The sequence below is a fragment of the Salvelinus namaycush genome, chromosome 3 (genome assembly GCF_016432855.1).
Source record: "Salvelinus namaycush isolate Seneca chromosome 3, SaNama_1.0, whole genome shotgun sequence".
Taxonomy (NCBI): domain Eukaryota; kingdom Metazoa; phylum Chordata; class Actinopteri; order Salmoniformes; family Salmonidae; genus Salvelinus; species Salvelinus namaycush.
The window spans coordinates 27,306,054-27,322,250 of record NC_052309.1 but is presented as its reverse complement, the minus strand read 5'-3'; the positions used below and the strand labels follow the sequence as shown (position 1 = coordinate 27,322,250).

The 16,197-nt window shown below is 43.2% G+C and overlaps 1 protein-coding gene across 2 annotated transcripts; it reads left to right on the top strand.

Annotated features, from left to right (window-relative positions):
* Window positions 1-4,831: 4,831 nt before the first annotated feature.
* On the top strand, window positions 4,832-15,486 carry LOC120044301 (transcription initiation factor TFIID subunit 9-like). 2 transcript variants are annotated; one of them, XM_038988913.1, is made up of 7 exons: window positions 4,832-4,926; window positions 5,732-5,813; window positions 6,661-6,797; window positions 6,898-7,032; window positions 7,135-7,216; window positions 7,420-7,530; window positions 15,142-15,486. In XM_038988913.1, exons 1-7 carry the CDS (start codon window positions 4,891-4,893, stop codon window positions 15,294-15,296), a joined length of 738 nt encoding a protein of 245 aa, XP_038844841.1. In that variant the 5' UTR covers window positions 4,832-4,890; the 3' UTR covers window positions 15,297-15,486. The 2 variants fall into 2 exon arrangements, with proteins under 2 accessions (XP_038844841.1, XP_038844842.1); XM_038988914.1 differs by lacking the exon at window positions 4,832-4,926 and adding an exon at window positions 5,023-5,104.
* Window positions 15,487-16,197: the final 711 nt, after the last annotated feature.

Below are 16,197 nucleotides of genomic sequence, written 5' to 3'. Positions count from 1 at the left end.
TGCTTGAAACCTCAAAGTTGTATCTTTCCATAAAGTCTCTCCGCGTATATAGATTCCCACTAATACTAACTGATTGGCTGACAAGGACATTGTTTTTCGAGAACCAGTTACGGTAAAATAACATCTTGTTTCTATGTAATATCGACCCATTATTCCATATAAAACATTTATGAGGTAAAAAGTTGTGTTTGCACATTAAAGCCTGCTTGTCAAAAGCCGGCCAATTTCACAGGAAGTTTATCCACAATATAGGGACATTGTAGTAAAAAATTAAGCCCTCCGAGCTTCTGAAAAACTAAATAATGTATAATATTCTATATTCCATTCAAGCAAGACTTTAACCTTTTCGCAAAGATTAAGGCTATAATTTTGTAGTCGTTATTTAGGAGTGGGATTGGACGCCAATTATCAATATTTAAGAGATCCTTGTGTGGTTTAGGTATAAGAGTAATAACCCCTTGCTTCAGAGAGGCAGGGAGTTCTCCCTTCTTTTTAGCCTCCTTAAAGGTTTCAAGTAAAAATGGTGCTATTTCTTCAGAGGTTTTGTCAAATTCAGAGGTTAATCCATCACATCCTGGAGATTTGGCGCCACCCGGTCTCCCGGGTGGCGCGGTGGTCTAGGGCACTGCATCGCAGTGCTAGCTGCGCCACCAGAGTCTCTGGGTTCGCGCCCAGGCTGGGCTGGGTTCGCGCCCAGGCTCTGTCGCAGCCGGCCGCAACCGGGAGGTCCGTGGGGCGACGCACAATTGGCATAGCGTCGTCCGGGTTAGGGAGGGTTTGGCCGGTAGGGATATCCTTGTATGTAAAATGTAATGAAATGTAAAAAATGTTATAAAATGTATGCACTCTACTGTAAGTCGCTCTGGATAAGAGCGTCTGCTAAATGACTAAAATGTAAAAAATGTAAATTTGTTATTTTTTAATTGAGCAACCCCCTATTGGATGTCTGTCACGCCCTGACCTTAGAGATCCTTTTTATGTCTCTATTTTGGTTTGGTCAGGGCGTGAGTTGGGGTGGGCATTCTATGTCTGGTGTTCTATGTTTTCTGTTTTGTGTTGTTGCACCAGACAGAACTGTTTCGTTTCGTTCACTCTCTTTGTTGTTTTTGTTGTTTCAGTGTTCAGGTTATTTTATTAAATTACAATGAACACTTACCACGCTGCGTTTTGGTCAACTTCTTTCCAGGACGATCGTTACAGAACTACCCACCACCAAAGGACCAAGCAGCGTGGTGGAATGGACTCCCGGATATGGGAGGAAATCTTGGACGGCAAAGGACCCTGGGCACAGCCGGGAGAGTATCGCCGTCCTAAAGAGGAGCTGGAGGCAGTTAAAGCGGAGCGGCAACGCTACGAGGAGTTGGCTCGAGGAAACGTGCACGAGAGGCAGCCCCAGATTTTTTTGGGGGGGGCACACGAGAAGATTGGCGGAGTCAGGTAGGAGACCTGAGCCAACTCCCCGTGCTTACCGTTGCGAGCGTTGTACTGGGCAGGCACCGTGTTATGCGGTGGAGAGCACGGTGTCTCCAGTACGTGTTCTTATCCCGGTGCGCTATATCCCAGCTCCTCGCATCGGCCGGGCTAGAGTGGGCATCGAGCCAGGACGGAGTGTGCCAGCCCTGCTCTCCAGGCCTCCAGTGCGTCTCCTCGGCCCGGGTTATCCTGCACCAGCCCTATGCACGGTGTCCCTGGTTCGCCAGCACAGCCCAGTGCGGCCTGTTCCAGCTCCCCGCACTTGCCGGGCTACGGGGGGTATCCAGCCAGGACGAGTTGTGCTAGCTCTGGGCTCGAGACCGCCAGTGCGCCTCCACGGCCCAGTGTATCCGGTGCCTCGGCCAAGGAAGAGGCCTCCTGCATGTCTCCCCAGCCTGGTGAGTCCTGTGCCTGTGCTAAGCCCTAACCCTCCTGCATGTCTCCCCAGCCTGGTGAGTCTTGTGCCTTCTCCCAGAGCCAGGCATCCTGTGTGTCTCTCCACTCAAGTGGTGATCCATGGCACGAAGCCTCCAGTGATGATCCATGGCAAGAAGCCTCCAGTGATGATCCATGGTAAGAAGCCTCCAGTGATGATCCATGGCACGAAGCCTCCAGTGATGATCCATGGCAAGAAGCCTCCAGTGATGATCCATGGCAAGAAGCCTCCAGTGATGATCCATGGCACGAAGCCTCCAGTGATGATCCATGGCACGAAGCCTCCAGTGATGATCCATGGTAAGAAGCCTCCAGTGATGATCCATGGCACGAAGCCTCCAGTGATGATCCATGGCACGAAGCCTCCAGCGATGATCCATGGCACGAAGCCTCCAGTGATGATCCATGGCAAGAAGCCTCCAGTGATGATCCAAGGCAAGAAGCCTCCAGTGATGATCCATGGCAAGAAGCCTCCAGTGATGATCCATGGCACGAAGCCTCCTGTTTGTCTCTCCACTCCAGTGACGCCCTTCAGTCCGGAGCCTCCAGCGACGATCCCCAGTCCGGAGCCGCCAGAGTCTCCCTCCTGTCCGGAGCCGCCAGAGTCTCCCTCCTGTCCGGAGCCGCCAGAGTCTTCCTCCTCTCCGGAGCCGCCAGAGTCGCCCTCCTGTCCAGAGCCGCCAGAGTCGCCCTCCTGTCCGGAGCCGCCAGAGTCGCCCTCCTGTCCGGGGCCCACTGCAAGGGTCCCCAGTCCGCTGTCGGCGACAAAAACACCGGCCCAACCATGAAGCACAGGGGTGGCAGCATCATTCTCTCTACTATTATTCTGACATTACACATTCTTAAAATAAAGTGGTGATCTTTACTGACCTAAGACAGGGTATTTTTACTCTGATTAAATGTCAGGAATTGTGAAAAACTGAGTTTAAATGTATTTGGCTAAGGTGTATGTAAACTTACAACTTCAACTGTAGGTCGGTAAGAAGTTAGGCATAAAAATTAATAAAGTGGAACATATTAAGAGTAAATATGGAATGCTGCAGAAGGAAATTGAACATGACGAGAATGAGGGTGAATTAACTGCAGTGGCAGGTGCAGTGAAGCTAAGTTTGAGCCTCATCCCAATGGTGATAAAGGTGATTTTTGGCCCAGTGGGAGTGAGATTTTTGAAAAGAATGGACCCTTGCCTTCTGGCTGATCCATATGTGTTGTCAGGTTGGGTGGAGAAGAGGTTGGGGAATGTTGGGTCGGTAAAAGTAACTCCAAGTGGAGTTGTGTTGATTTTTTGTGTTTCTGTCATCCAGAGGGAGCGTGTGCTTCGACCACGTGACTGGGGACAAGAACTGTGACTTGCTTTCCTCTCTGGAGCAGGGTGCTGTTGAATGGAGTGATAACTGGAGTGGCTTTAAGTGTTGAGGATGGTCAACTGAAGTTGAAGATTCCCGGTGTCTGTGACACCCGTCGTTTGGTGCGACACAGACCTGCTGAAGAGCTTGGTGAATCAGATAAGACACTGTCTGTACTACTGAGTTTTGATGCAGAGTCTTTGATAGATGAAGTCAAGTTAGAATGTGTCAGTTTTCCCATGAGAGCTTTTGTCCCGAACCCATTATGGTGTTTTAGGTGTCAAGCATATGGTCATGTGGCAGCAATGTGTGGGAGGGAGATTCCTAGATGTGAGAAGCGTGCAGGAGGACATGATACAAAGGAATGTGTAGTATCAGTGGAAAAGTTGCGTGTGTAAACTGTAGGGGTACCCATGGTGCTGGAGATCAGAGGTGTCCGGTGAGAGAAAGGCAGGCTGAGGTTGACATGATCAGAGTATTGCAGAAGGTGTTAAGGAAAGCTTTGACTATGTACAGACTCAGTGAGCATAGCCTTGCTATTGAGAAAAGCCGCCGTAGGCAGATCTGGCTCTCAAGAGAGACAGGCTATGTGCACACTGCCCACAAAATGAGGTGGAAACTGAGATGCATTTCCTAAACTAATGCCAAATGTACGACCATATTAGAGACACATATTTCCCTCAGATTACACAGAGCCACAAAGAATTCGAAAACAAACCCGATTTTGATAAACTCCCATATCTACTGGGTGAAATACCACAGTGTGCCATCACAGCAGCAAGATTTGTGACCTGTTGCCACAAGAAAAGGGCAACCTGTGAAGATCAAACACCATTGTAAATACAACCCATATTTATGTTTATTTATTTTCCCTTTTGTACTTTAACCATTTGCACATCGTTACAACACGGTATATATACATAGTATGGCATTTGTAATGTCTTTATCCTTTTGGAACTTCTGTAAGTGTAATGTTTACTGTTCATTTTTATTGTTAATTTCACTTTTGTATATTATCTACTTCACTTGCTTTGGCAATGTTAACATATGTTTCCCATGCCAATAAAGGCTCTTGAATTGAGTAGTATAGGAAGATGGGTCCAAAAAGGATCCCTGTGAGTAGGCCAAGGCCAATAGAAAGTGATAGGAATTACGTGTGATTCAATAAGAATATATATTTTTTTACATTCATGGCCATGGTTGTCAACTGTACCTCAGGAAGGGAATGTAAATCACAGAGGATAGATATTGTGGTGGCAGCTGCAGAGAAGTACTTGGGTATACGAGATTTTACTGCAGAAGAGTTACAAGGTGTATTGAACATCCTCTCAGGCTGCTGGCCTGGTGTAGCATCAGATAGAGCCAAATTAGTGGAATAATGGAGAGGTTTTAATGGCTGTAGGGTAAATTGGTAGGGATTTTTTTTCTCGCAAAGTGTAATAAAATCATACTGCAGAATAGTAGGTTGATACAATAGGTGGCGTCTTGCACCCATAACATCTGTTTCCGGACCGGCATAATACAGAAGAATATTATTATTATTATTATTATTATTATTATTATTATTATTATTATCCCATCTTCAACCTAGATTTTAGTGCGGAAGTGGAGGCGCGGGAAAGGAACAAACGTGAAAATGGCTTCTCCGAAAACTGTTCCTAAAGATGCACAGGTAGGAGTAAACCACCTAGTTACAATTTGTGAAATGTCATAGTCTCAATCATTCACAGTAATGATGAGTGTTTAGGTAAATATCTATTGTGGCTTTGTCTGAAGTTTTTAAGTCGATTTTTGCAGGATTTTCAGCTCATTATCTCGCTAGCTAACGTTAGCTAGGTGGCTAACATTAGGTAAGTTAACTAATGTTAGCTAAGTTATGGTAGCTTGCGAGCTAGGTAGCTAGACAGTTATTTATCTTTTAGCTAGATAACGTTAGAACTAGAACATAAGGCTTTCTTTTTCAAACTGCATTTATGTAGGGTGCTGTTCAGAAATATAACTCCATGTCATTCTATTTGGATGTATTTACATAATGCATCTACTTGACTATTGTATTGGGAAGAGTAACTAGCTATAGTAGCTAGTTAACGTTAGCCTGTTAGTTATCAGGACAAACTAACGTCAGCAGCTGACTTAATTTTTATTGTTGTAGCTAGCTATCTAGCTAGTGCAGTTTATTTACCTTTATTTCAACAAGGAAGTCATATTGAAACTAAAGTCTCTTTTACAAATGAGCCCTGCACAATACACAAACAAGCACATAAAACAGGTAAGTATAGATAAATATACACAATGTAACACATTAAGAACACATAAGAATAAAAAGTCAATTAAAACCAACACATACTTAAATATAAAAATCCTGTCAGCTGTCGGAATTGCCATAGGGACTTCAAAGCTAATGTCTGGATTGATGAGTTGATGACACAGTATACTGCTTTTCTAGCTTCTTATCCTCTAATTCTTCCTTTGCAAAGGTTATGATTCAAATCCTCAAAGACATGGGGATAACAGAGTATGAGCCCAGAGTGATTAATCAAATGCTGGAGTTTACCTACAGTAAGTATACATTCAACTCTCCTTTGTTAGTTATGCTCTGTGTGCAATATTGCATATTAGCAGCTAATGTACAAGACAAACGTTAATGTACCAAAACAATAGTGCTGATGGATTAGTGCTTTTTGTGGTCGTTTCGGTGTCAATATTTTTACACACTAAATGTATTATGTGGGTTGAATGCTGTAATGACACAGAATAAAACAATTAATAAAAGTCTCATGATGGTAGTAATTGCCCATTACTGCTTATCACTTATTAACCATCATTTATTCACATTAGTTTACTTTAAAAAAATATTTCAGTTGTGTATTTAATGTGTTTTAGGCCTATTTGATTACTTTATTATTTCATATCTCTATAGAGCTGCTGTCTGACGAAATCACTATTTTAGTAGTTTTTCAAAGTAAGTAAATAAGGCATATTTTTATGACTGCTGGATACCAACTATTATTCTTATATAATGTTTTTTTCAGGTAGAGAAGATGCTTGACGAAGCAAGTGCTCTATCCATCTCGATCACTCGTTTTTCTGTCTCCTCTCTCCGTCTCAGACAAGTAGGCGCGCAATGGATTATGGTCATTGTAGTTCATTACCACGATTTCTGGGCTAAAATATTTATAATATTGGCCTGTTGGAAATTACAACTGTACTACATCGCACAGATCGGACTTGACCTGATTCATCTCTAGAAAAACTGCACGTTGCGCTCACAAAAAATTTTTAAGAACGAAATGGAATTTAAATAATTTAACAGACGTCGGTCAATACATTTTTAAAACCCCAAAATAACCAAAATGTTGGTTGATCACTGAGCACTACAAGAAAATAAAGTAATTTGATTTTACAGGATATGTGACAACCATTATCGAGGATGCCAAAATCTATGCAACACATGCCAAGAAGAACAATGTGGATGCTGACGACATAAGACTGGCGATCCAGAGTCGCATGGACCAGTCCTTCACCTCCCCACCACCACGAGATGTAAGATTGAGTAGCAGTGCCAAGACCGACATCATTATTTGCCTATTCAGGTGTTCATAAATGATCAAGACTAACTCCTGACTATGTTGACTTTGTGTAGTTCCTGCTGGAGGTAGCTAGGCAGAAGAACCAGACCCCTCTGCCTTTGATTAAGCCATACACTGGGCCCCGCCTGCCCCCAGACCGTTACTGTCTGACTGCTCCTAACTACAGGCTCAAATCCATACAGAAAAAGGTAACCTCATTATCTGCTCTGCACTCGCAATTCATCTTTATTGTGTTCTATTCCATTCTGTTCTATTTTGTGAATCTTTCTGATTGTTCCTCTCCTGTGCAGATGTCCTCATCCGCGGGGAGAATAACAGTGCCTCGTCTCAGTGTAGGAGCTGTATCCAGCAGGTCCAGCACACCTACCTTTGGTGAGGGACCCTTTAGTGCATGAACTTTTCAGTAATATCTCTTCATTGTGTTACATATTTTTCTAACACATTGTCCCAAGCACGTACATTTGACATTGGGATTTGGGTTGGCCTTTTGGTGTGCAGCCCTGTTGCTACCATATCTGATGTATTTTCTGTTTCATTACAAAAACATTGACTCCTTTCTTCTTGCATGTTTCCAGGCACTCCCTCAGTTCAGTCAGTCACTACCAAAGTGGGGACGCCAATGTCTCTGTCGGGGCAACGCTTCACCGTTCAGATCCCATCCTCACAGACTGCAGCCTCCAAGTCCTGTAAGAGACTATCCTTCATTTCACACTGCTAACTTGTTTCAGACGGCTGGTGAATGAGTCTACTGTAGTCCTATTAAGTTTATACTATGTACACTGAACAAAAATATCAGTGCAACAATTTATGATTTTACTGAGTTAGTTTATATAAGGAAATCGGTTAATTGAAATAAAATCATTAGGCCCAAATCTATGGATTTCACAATACTGAGAATACAGATAACTTAAGTAGGGGCGTGGATCAGAAAACCAGTCAGTATCTGGTGTGACCACCATTTGCCTCATGCAGTGTGACACATCTCCTTCGCATAGAGTTGATTAGGCTGATTGTGGCCTGTGGAATTTTGGCCCACTTCTCTTTAATGGCTATGCGAAGTTTGTGGATATTGGCGCGAACTGGAACATGCTGTCGATCCAGAGCATCCCAAACATGCTCAATGGATACATGTCTGGTGAGTATACAGGCCATGGAAGAACTGTGATATTTTCAGCTTCCAGGAATTGTGTACAGGTCATGCTGAAACATGAGGTGATGGCGTTGGATGAATGGCACGACAATGGGCCTCAGGATCTCGTCACAGTATGTCTGTGCATTCAAATTTCCATTGATAAAATGCAACGGTGTTCATTGTCCGTAGCTTATGCCTGGCCACACCATAACCCCACTGGCACCCTGTTCACAACGTTGACATCAGCAAACCGCTCGCTCACATGGCATCATACACTCTGTCTGCCATCTGCCCGGTACATGTGAAACCGGGATTCATCCATGAAGAGTACACTTTTCCAGCGTACCAGTGGCCATTGAAGGTGAGCATTTGCCCACTGAAGTCGGTTATGATGCCAAAGTGCAGTCAGGTCAAGACCCTAGTGAGGACACAGATCACGCAAGTGAGCTTCCCTGAGACGATTTCTGACAGTTTGTGCTGACATTTTTCAGTTGTGCAAACCCACAATTTCATCAACTGTCCGGGTGGCTGGTCTCAGACGATCCCGCAGGTGAAGAAGCCGGATGTGGAGGTCCTGGGCTGGCTTGGTTACGTGTGGTCTGCGGTTGTGACATTGGTTGGACGTACTGCCAAATTCTCTAAAATTATGTTGGAGGTGGCTTATGGTAGAGAAATGAACATTAAATTCTCTGGCAACAGCTCTGGTGGATATTCCTGCAGTCAGCATGCCAATTGCACGCTCCCTCAATTTGAGACATCTGTGGCATTGTTGTGACACCGCTGCACATTTTAGTGGCCTTTTATTGTCCCCAGCACAAGGTGCACCTGTGTAATGATCATGCTGTTTAATCGGCTTCTTGATATGCCACACCTGTCAAGTGGATTATCTTGGCAAAGGAGAAATGCTCACTAACAGGGATTTTAACAAATTTGTGCACCAAATGTGCGTATGGGAAATTTCTGGGATCTATTATTTGAGCTCATTAAACATGGGACTAACACTTTTTAAATGTTGCATTTTACATGTTTGTTCAGTGTATTTACAGTGCCTAAAGAAAGTATCCACACCCCTAAGACTTTTTCCACATGTTGTTACAGCCTGAAATTAGAGATAGTGTCACTGGCCCACACACAATACACCATAATGTGCAAATGGAATTATGTGTTTAGACATTTTTACAAATTGATTAAAAATGAAAAGCTGAAATGTCAATAAGTATTCAACCCCATTGTTATGGCAAGCCTGAAGTTCAGGAGTGCAAATTTGCTTAACAAGTCATAAGTTGCATGGACTGATTTTTGAATGACTACCTCATCGCTTTACCCCACACATACAATTATCTGTAAGGTCCTTCAGTCGAACAGTGAATTTCAAACACCGATTCAACCACAAAGACCAGGGAGATTTTCCAATGCCTTCCAAAGAAGGGCACCTATTGGTCGATTGGTTAACAATTTTAAAAAGCAGACATTGAATATCCCTTTTGACCAAAGTTATTAATTACACTTTGGATGGTGTATCAATACACCCAGTCACTACATTTACATTTAAGTCATTTAGCAGACGCTCTTATCCAGAGCGACTACAAAGATACAGTTGTCCTTCCTAACTCTGTTGCCGAAGAGGAAGGAAACCGTTCAGGGATTTCACTGTGAGGCCAATGGTGACTTTAAAACAGATAGAGGGTTTAATGGCTGTGATAGGAGAACTGATGATGGATCGACATTGTCATTTACGTTAGTATTGTGGAGTAACTACAGTGTGAAAATAAGGAAGCCTGTACAGAATAAAAATATTACACAACTTGCATCCTGTTTGCAATAAGGCACTAAAGTAAAACTGCAAAAAAATGTGGCAAAGATTTGTCTTTTGCAAACACTAGGTAGTTATTTTTTTTTTTGTATAAAAAGAAACTGAGAACCTGGTCTGCTTTCCAACAGACACTGGGAGACATTCACCTTTCAGCAGGACAGTAACCTAAAACACAAGGCCAAATCTACACTGGAGTTGCTTACCAAGATGACATTGAATGTTCATGAGTTGCCCAGTTAGTTTTGATTGAAATTGGCTTGAAAATCTCTGGCAAGACTGGCTGACCAACATCCGACTTCACAGAGATTAATAAAAAAATATGATTTGCAAATATTGTACAATCCAGGTGTGCAAAGTTCAAACTTTATTTTCACATGTGTCGAATACAACAAGTGTAGCCTTACCATGAAATGCTTACTTAGAAGTCCTATATTTACCAAATAAATTATAAAAAGTAACACAGCAATAACGAGGCTATATACAGGGGTACCGGTACCGAGTCAGTGTGTGGGGGTACAGGTTAGTTGAGGTAATTTGTACATGTAGGTAGGGGTAAAGTGACTATGCATAGATGGTAAACAGCGAGTAGCAGCAGTGTACAAAACAAATGGGGGGGTCAATGTAATAGTCCGGTGGCCATTGAATTAATTGTTCAGCAGTCTTATGGCTTGGGGGTAGAAGCTGTTGAGGAGCCTTTTGGTCTTAGATTTGGTGCTCTGAAACCGCTTGCTGTGCGTTAGCAGAGAGAAGAGTCTATGACTGGATGGGCGTTCCTCTGACACCGCCTATTTACATAGGTCCTGGATTGCAGGAAGCTTAGCCCCAATGATGTACTGGGCTGTGCGCACTACCCTTTGTAGCTCCTTACGGTCAGATGTTGAACAGTTGCCATACCAGGCGGTGATGCAACCGGTCAGGATGCTCTTGATGGTGCAGCTGTAGAACCTTTTGAGGAGATGGGGACCCATGCAAAAAAAAAATCTGTCTCCTGAGGAGGAATGGGTTTTGTTGTGCCCTCTTCACGACTGTCTTGGTGTGTTTGGACCATGTTAGATCGTTGGTGATGTGGACAACAGGGAACTTGAAACTCTCGAACCTCTCCACTACATCCCTGTTGATGTTAATGGGGGCCTGTTTGGCCCGCCTTTTCCTGTAGTCCACGATCAGCTCCTTTGTCTTGCTCACATTGAGGGAGAGGTTGTTGTTCTCTGACTTTCTCCCTATAGGCCATCTCATTGTTGTTGGTGATCAGGCCTACCACTGTCGTCAGCTAACTTAATGATGGTGTTAGAGTCGTGTTTGACCACGCAGTCGTGGGTAAACAGGGAGTACAGGAGGGGACAAAGTACACACCCCTGAGGGGCCCCAGTGTTGAGGATCAGGGTGGCAGACGTGTTGTTGCCTTACCACCTGGGGGTGGCCCGTGTTTAGTCCCAGGGTCCTTAGCTTAGTGATGAGCTTCGTGGGCACTATAGTGTTGAACGCTTAGCTGTAGTCACTGAACAGCATTCTCACATAGGTGTTCCTTTTGTCCAGGTGGGAAAAGGCAGTTTGGAGTGTGATTGCATCATCTGTGGATGTGTTGGGGCGGTATGCGAATTGGAGTGGGTCTAGGGTATCCGGGATGATGCTGTTGTGAGCCATGACCAGCCTTTCAAAGCACTTCATGGTTACCGACGTGAGTGCCAGGTGGCAGTAATAATTTAGGCAGGTTTCCTTCGCTTCCTTGGGCACAGGGACTATTGTGGTCGTCTTGAAACATGTAGGTATTACAGACTTAGTCAGGGAGAGGTTGAAAATGTCAGTGAAGACACTTGCCAGTTGGTCTGCACATGCTTTGAGTATACGTCCTGGTAATCCATCTGGCCCCGCGGCTTTGTGAATGTTGACCTGTTTAAAGGTCTTTCTCACATCGGCTACTGAGAACGTTGTCACACAGTCATCCAGAACAGATGGTGCTCTCGTGCATGCTTCATTGTTGCTTGCCTCGAGCATAAAAGGCATTTAGCTCGTCTGGTAGGCTCGTGTCAGGGTTTTATTTTGTAGTCCGTAATAGTTTCCAAGCCCTGCCACATCCAACGAGCGTCAAAGCCGGTGTAGTAGGATTCAATCTTAATCCTGTAGTTCTAGAACGACTCAAAGCTGTAATCGCTACTAAATGGGATTCTAACATCTATTGACTCAGGGGTGTGAATACTTATGTAAATTAGATATTTCTGTATTTCATTTTCATTACATTTGCTAAAATTTCGAAACATGTTTTGACTTTTTCATGATGGGGTATAGTGTGTAGATGGGTTACTAATAATCTATTTAATCCATTTTGAATTTGGGCTGTAACTAGGGTTGCACATTTTGGGGAATATTCAGAGGTGGAAACTTTCCATGGGAATTAATATTAATACCATTTAAATGTAGATGGTTTTTTCCATTGGATATATTTACCATATCATATGGAGACAGAAACATAGACCTTTTACATTATCATAAGTAAACATAATTACAAATGATTAAATCCTTCCAATAGAAAAAACAACAACAATTTAGTTAAAAATGTCACTTTAATTAAATGAGTTGACTCTTCACATGGGATGATTTCACTGAACAACAAAAGAAAGGGAATATTGAATGATCCCCAATGATCCATCGCATCTCCCAAAAACGTTTTCAACATACATCTGTAAAATGATAGTCTAGAAACTAAAGCTTTGGTTGTCTTCCCCTCAGGCTTCCATGTCTTCTCCCTGGATGACCTCAATGTCCAACTCTTGAACATCAGACTCTGAGGCCTCATCTTCACTGTCACTTTCCAACCTTGTTGAGGATGGCTCGTTGTCAGGCTCAAAAAGCCTAATATTTGCCCGGATGGCCACCAATTTTTCAACCTTGGTCATCCTGTTGCGTGCTTTGGTGTGTGTGTTCCCAAACAAGGACCAGTTGCGCTCTGAGGCAGCTGATGTTGGTGAGATTTGGAGGATGATGGAGGCAACAGGGAAATAGCCTCAGATCCACAAAGTCTCTTCCACCAGGTGGCTGATGAGATATGTTGCCACGACTGCCATATTGCATTTCCATTCCAAAGCCCTTGCTTGGAAGTGTACTTCGCAGACTGCCAAGAACCTTGCCCTCATCCAAGCCAAGGTGGCGAGACACGGTAGAGATGATACCACAGGCCTCGTTGATCTCTGCACCAGACAGGATGCTCTTGCCAGCATACTTGGGATCCAACATGTACGCTGTGGCGTGTATGGGGTTCAGGCAGAAGTCTTCACGCTTTTTGATGCATTTCAGAACTGTAGTTTCCTCTGCTTGGAGCAACAGTGAAGTGGGCAGGGCAGTATGGATTTCTTCTCTTACATCTGCAAGCAGAGTCTGAACATCAGACAGGATGGCATTGTCTCCCTCAATCCGTGCAATGGCTACTGCTATAGGTTTCAGGAGTTTCAGGCTGGTTACCACTCTCTCCCAAAATACATAATCCAGGAGGATCCTCTTGATGGGGCTGTCCATATCGGCAGACTGCGATATGGACATTTCTTGGAGAGACTCCTTCCCCTCCAGGAGACTGTCAAACATGACAACACCAACCCCACGGGTGTTGCTGGGCAGCTACAGTGTGGCGCTTTTATTCTTCTTACTTTGCTTGGTGAGGTAGATTGCTGCTATAACTTGATGACCCTTCACATACCTAACCATTTCCTTGGCTCTCTTGTAGAGTGTATCTATTGTTTTCAGTGCCATGATGTCCTTGAGGAGCAGATTCAATGCATGAGCAGCACAGCCAATGGGTGTGATGTCAGGGTAGGACTCCTCCACTTTAGACCAAGCAGCCTTCATGTTCGCAGCATTGTCTGTCACCAGTGCAAATACCTTCTGTGGTCCAAGATCATTGATGACTGCCTTCAGCTCATCTGCAATGTAGAGACCGGTGTGTCTGTTGTCCCTTGTGTCTGTGCTCTTGTAGAATACTGGTTGAGGGGTGGAGATTATGTAGTTAATTATTCCTTGCCCACGACCATTCGACCACCCATCAGAGATGATTGCAATACAGTCGGTTTTCTCTATGATTTGTTGGACCTTCACTTGAACTCTGCATCCAGAAAATGAGTAGATAAAGCATGTCTGGTTGGAGGGGTGTATGCTGGGGGAAGAACGTTCAGAAATCTCTTCCAATACACATTGCCTGTGAGCATCAGAGGTGAACCAGTTGCATACACAGCTTGAGCAAGACATTCATCAGCATTTCTCTGACTACGTTCTTCCATTGAGTCAAAAACTTCTGATTCCAGGAGGACCATGAGCTGTTGTTATCGATACGGTGTCTGATTTATAATTTTCACCTCGAATAGAAGTAGAGTAACTTTTGTCAGAGGTTGCTTGTTGTGGGCGCTGAGGGAACTTTATGCACTTGGCCAGATGGTTCTGCATCTTTGTTGCATTCTTTACATATGATTTGGCACAGTATTTGCAAATGTACAAGCTTTTCCTTCTACATTAGCTGCAGTGAAATGTCTCCACAAATCAGATAGTGCCCATGGCATTTTCCTGTAAAGATTAGAAAAAAATGAGTAAAAATCCCCAAATACAATTCCATGTACAAGTAAATAGTTAAGCAGTTAAACAACTCCTTTTGTAAGATAAATGTTTTAAAATGAAACATGTATTGAAACGGGTGAATTAACACTCCTCACTTAGCAGGCTCAAGCAAGCTAAAACCCACATGTTAACAAAAACTAACTAGCAGAAATTGTTAACAAGTTAGAAATTATTTAAACACACTTTGCTGTAGGCTACTATTTACTAGTTAACAAATAATGTATGTCATATAAAATATATTCATCCCACCCAGTATTGTAATCAACTTACCAGAAAGCATGTAGTCCTTGGCTCAGACAGTGTAGTAGTGTGGGCTCGATAGCATCTCATTAGTGTGCAAGATCTTCAGAATCAGCTGTACATGTGATGGAAGAATGCACTGTGCATGCGAGGGTTGCAATTCCATTGAATTGGGGATAGTTTAACCAAAATATGCCACAAGACCTAGAATTTCCATGTGAATCCCACAAAAAAGGTTCACTGTTATAAGCTAACTTTTTAGGATGAATTGAAGCAAAATTCCCCAAATTCCCGGGCTTAACTTCACATGGAAAATTTCCGGAAAGTTTCCGACCCTTGGAATACTTCAATGGGTATGAATACTTTCTGAATGCACTGTACATCATTAGAGTAATTCAGGTCTCTGAAGCTTCAATTCAGTAGTTTGTGGGGATTGTCTTAGCATTTATTCAGTGAATAAAATGTGAATTCAAAATGTTAATAATAAATCATGATTTTTGTCTTGTTTTCCGACAGCCACACCATCCACCCCAACGGTTCAAAACGTCCTAATCAATCCCTCCCTGATCGGCTCTAAGAACATCCTCATCACCACCAACATGGTGTCACAGAACTTGGCCAGTGAATCGCTGAAAAGGAAGCACGAAGACGATGACTATGATGCATTATGACCTCATGGATAAGTAGATAAAGCAGGGAGGAGTCGGCTAGATGAAAGCAAGCGTGTGCTGTAAATATTGTAGAAGGTAGTTTTGAGGTTAGCCAGCCAGTTTACAATTCTCCTATCACATTGTGTAAAATGAGTAACTGTTATGCCTGTTTGCCACAAATTTTTGTACATACAAATAAAAAAGATATTTGTGACAAGAGAAGAAATTTGTCATTTAGCAGACACTCTTATAAAGAACGACTTATAGGAGCAATTGGGGTTAAGTGCCTTGCTGAAAAGGGCACATTGACAGATTTGTTTCACTTAGTCTGCTCAGGGATTTAAACCAGCAACCTTTCAGTTATTGACCCAACACTCTTAACTGCTAGGCTATCTGCCACCTCCAATAGCAAGTCTAGTCCATTATAACTTATAATGGGACTTAAAATGAAGAAAGCAAGAAGTGAGTGAATACAACAGGGGTTTTCCAGTTGTTTGGGCATAGTTTAGATGTATTCCAGTTAGTAGCCAATAGAGGGAGACTTCAGTCTATTGGCTCCCTAATCTGATTATCATTTTATTGGGAATATACACTTGAATATCAAAGCAGTAGGCTTGTGCTCTTTTTTTTTTATAGTCCTGAGATGAACAGTAAGAAACTGGACTGTCCTGTCAAACCTTACCCAGCTACTAGGATACAGCAATCATATTGCACATGAATAACTTGGAGTTCCAAACTGTCCAGTAAATTGTGCAGCGTTCTAAATGTTTTACACGACAGGTTCTTTTACGATCAATGGTTTATCAAAACCTCTGATCCCAACGTTCATTTTACCCCATGACTACGGTCGCGTTCCCATGCTCAGACGTTGCATGCGTCAACCATTGGTTGCTTGGCACGTCGACTGTCAGCGACTGACAGA

Bases quoted from the DNA above. Each gene is read 5' to 3' on its own strand.
- LOC120044301 (XM_038988913.1), top strand. From the start codon at position 4,891: ATGGCTTCTCCGAAAACTGTTCCTAAAGATGCACAG. The intron at 7,033-7,134 runs GTAACCTCATTA...TCTCCTGTGCAG, and splicing joins TCAAATCCATACAGAAAAAG to ATGTCCTCATCCGCGGGGAG. The intron at 7,531-15,141 runs GTAAGAGACTAT...GTTTTCCGACAG, and splicing joins GACTGCAGCCTCCAAGTCCT to CCACACCATCCACCCCAACG.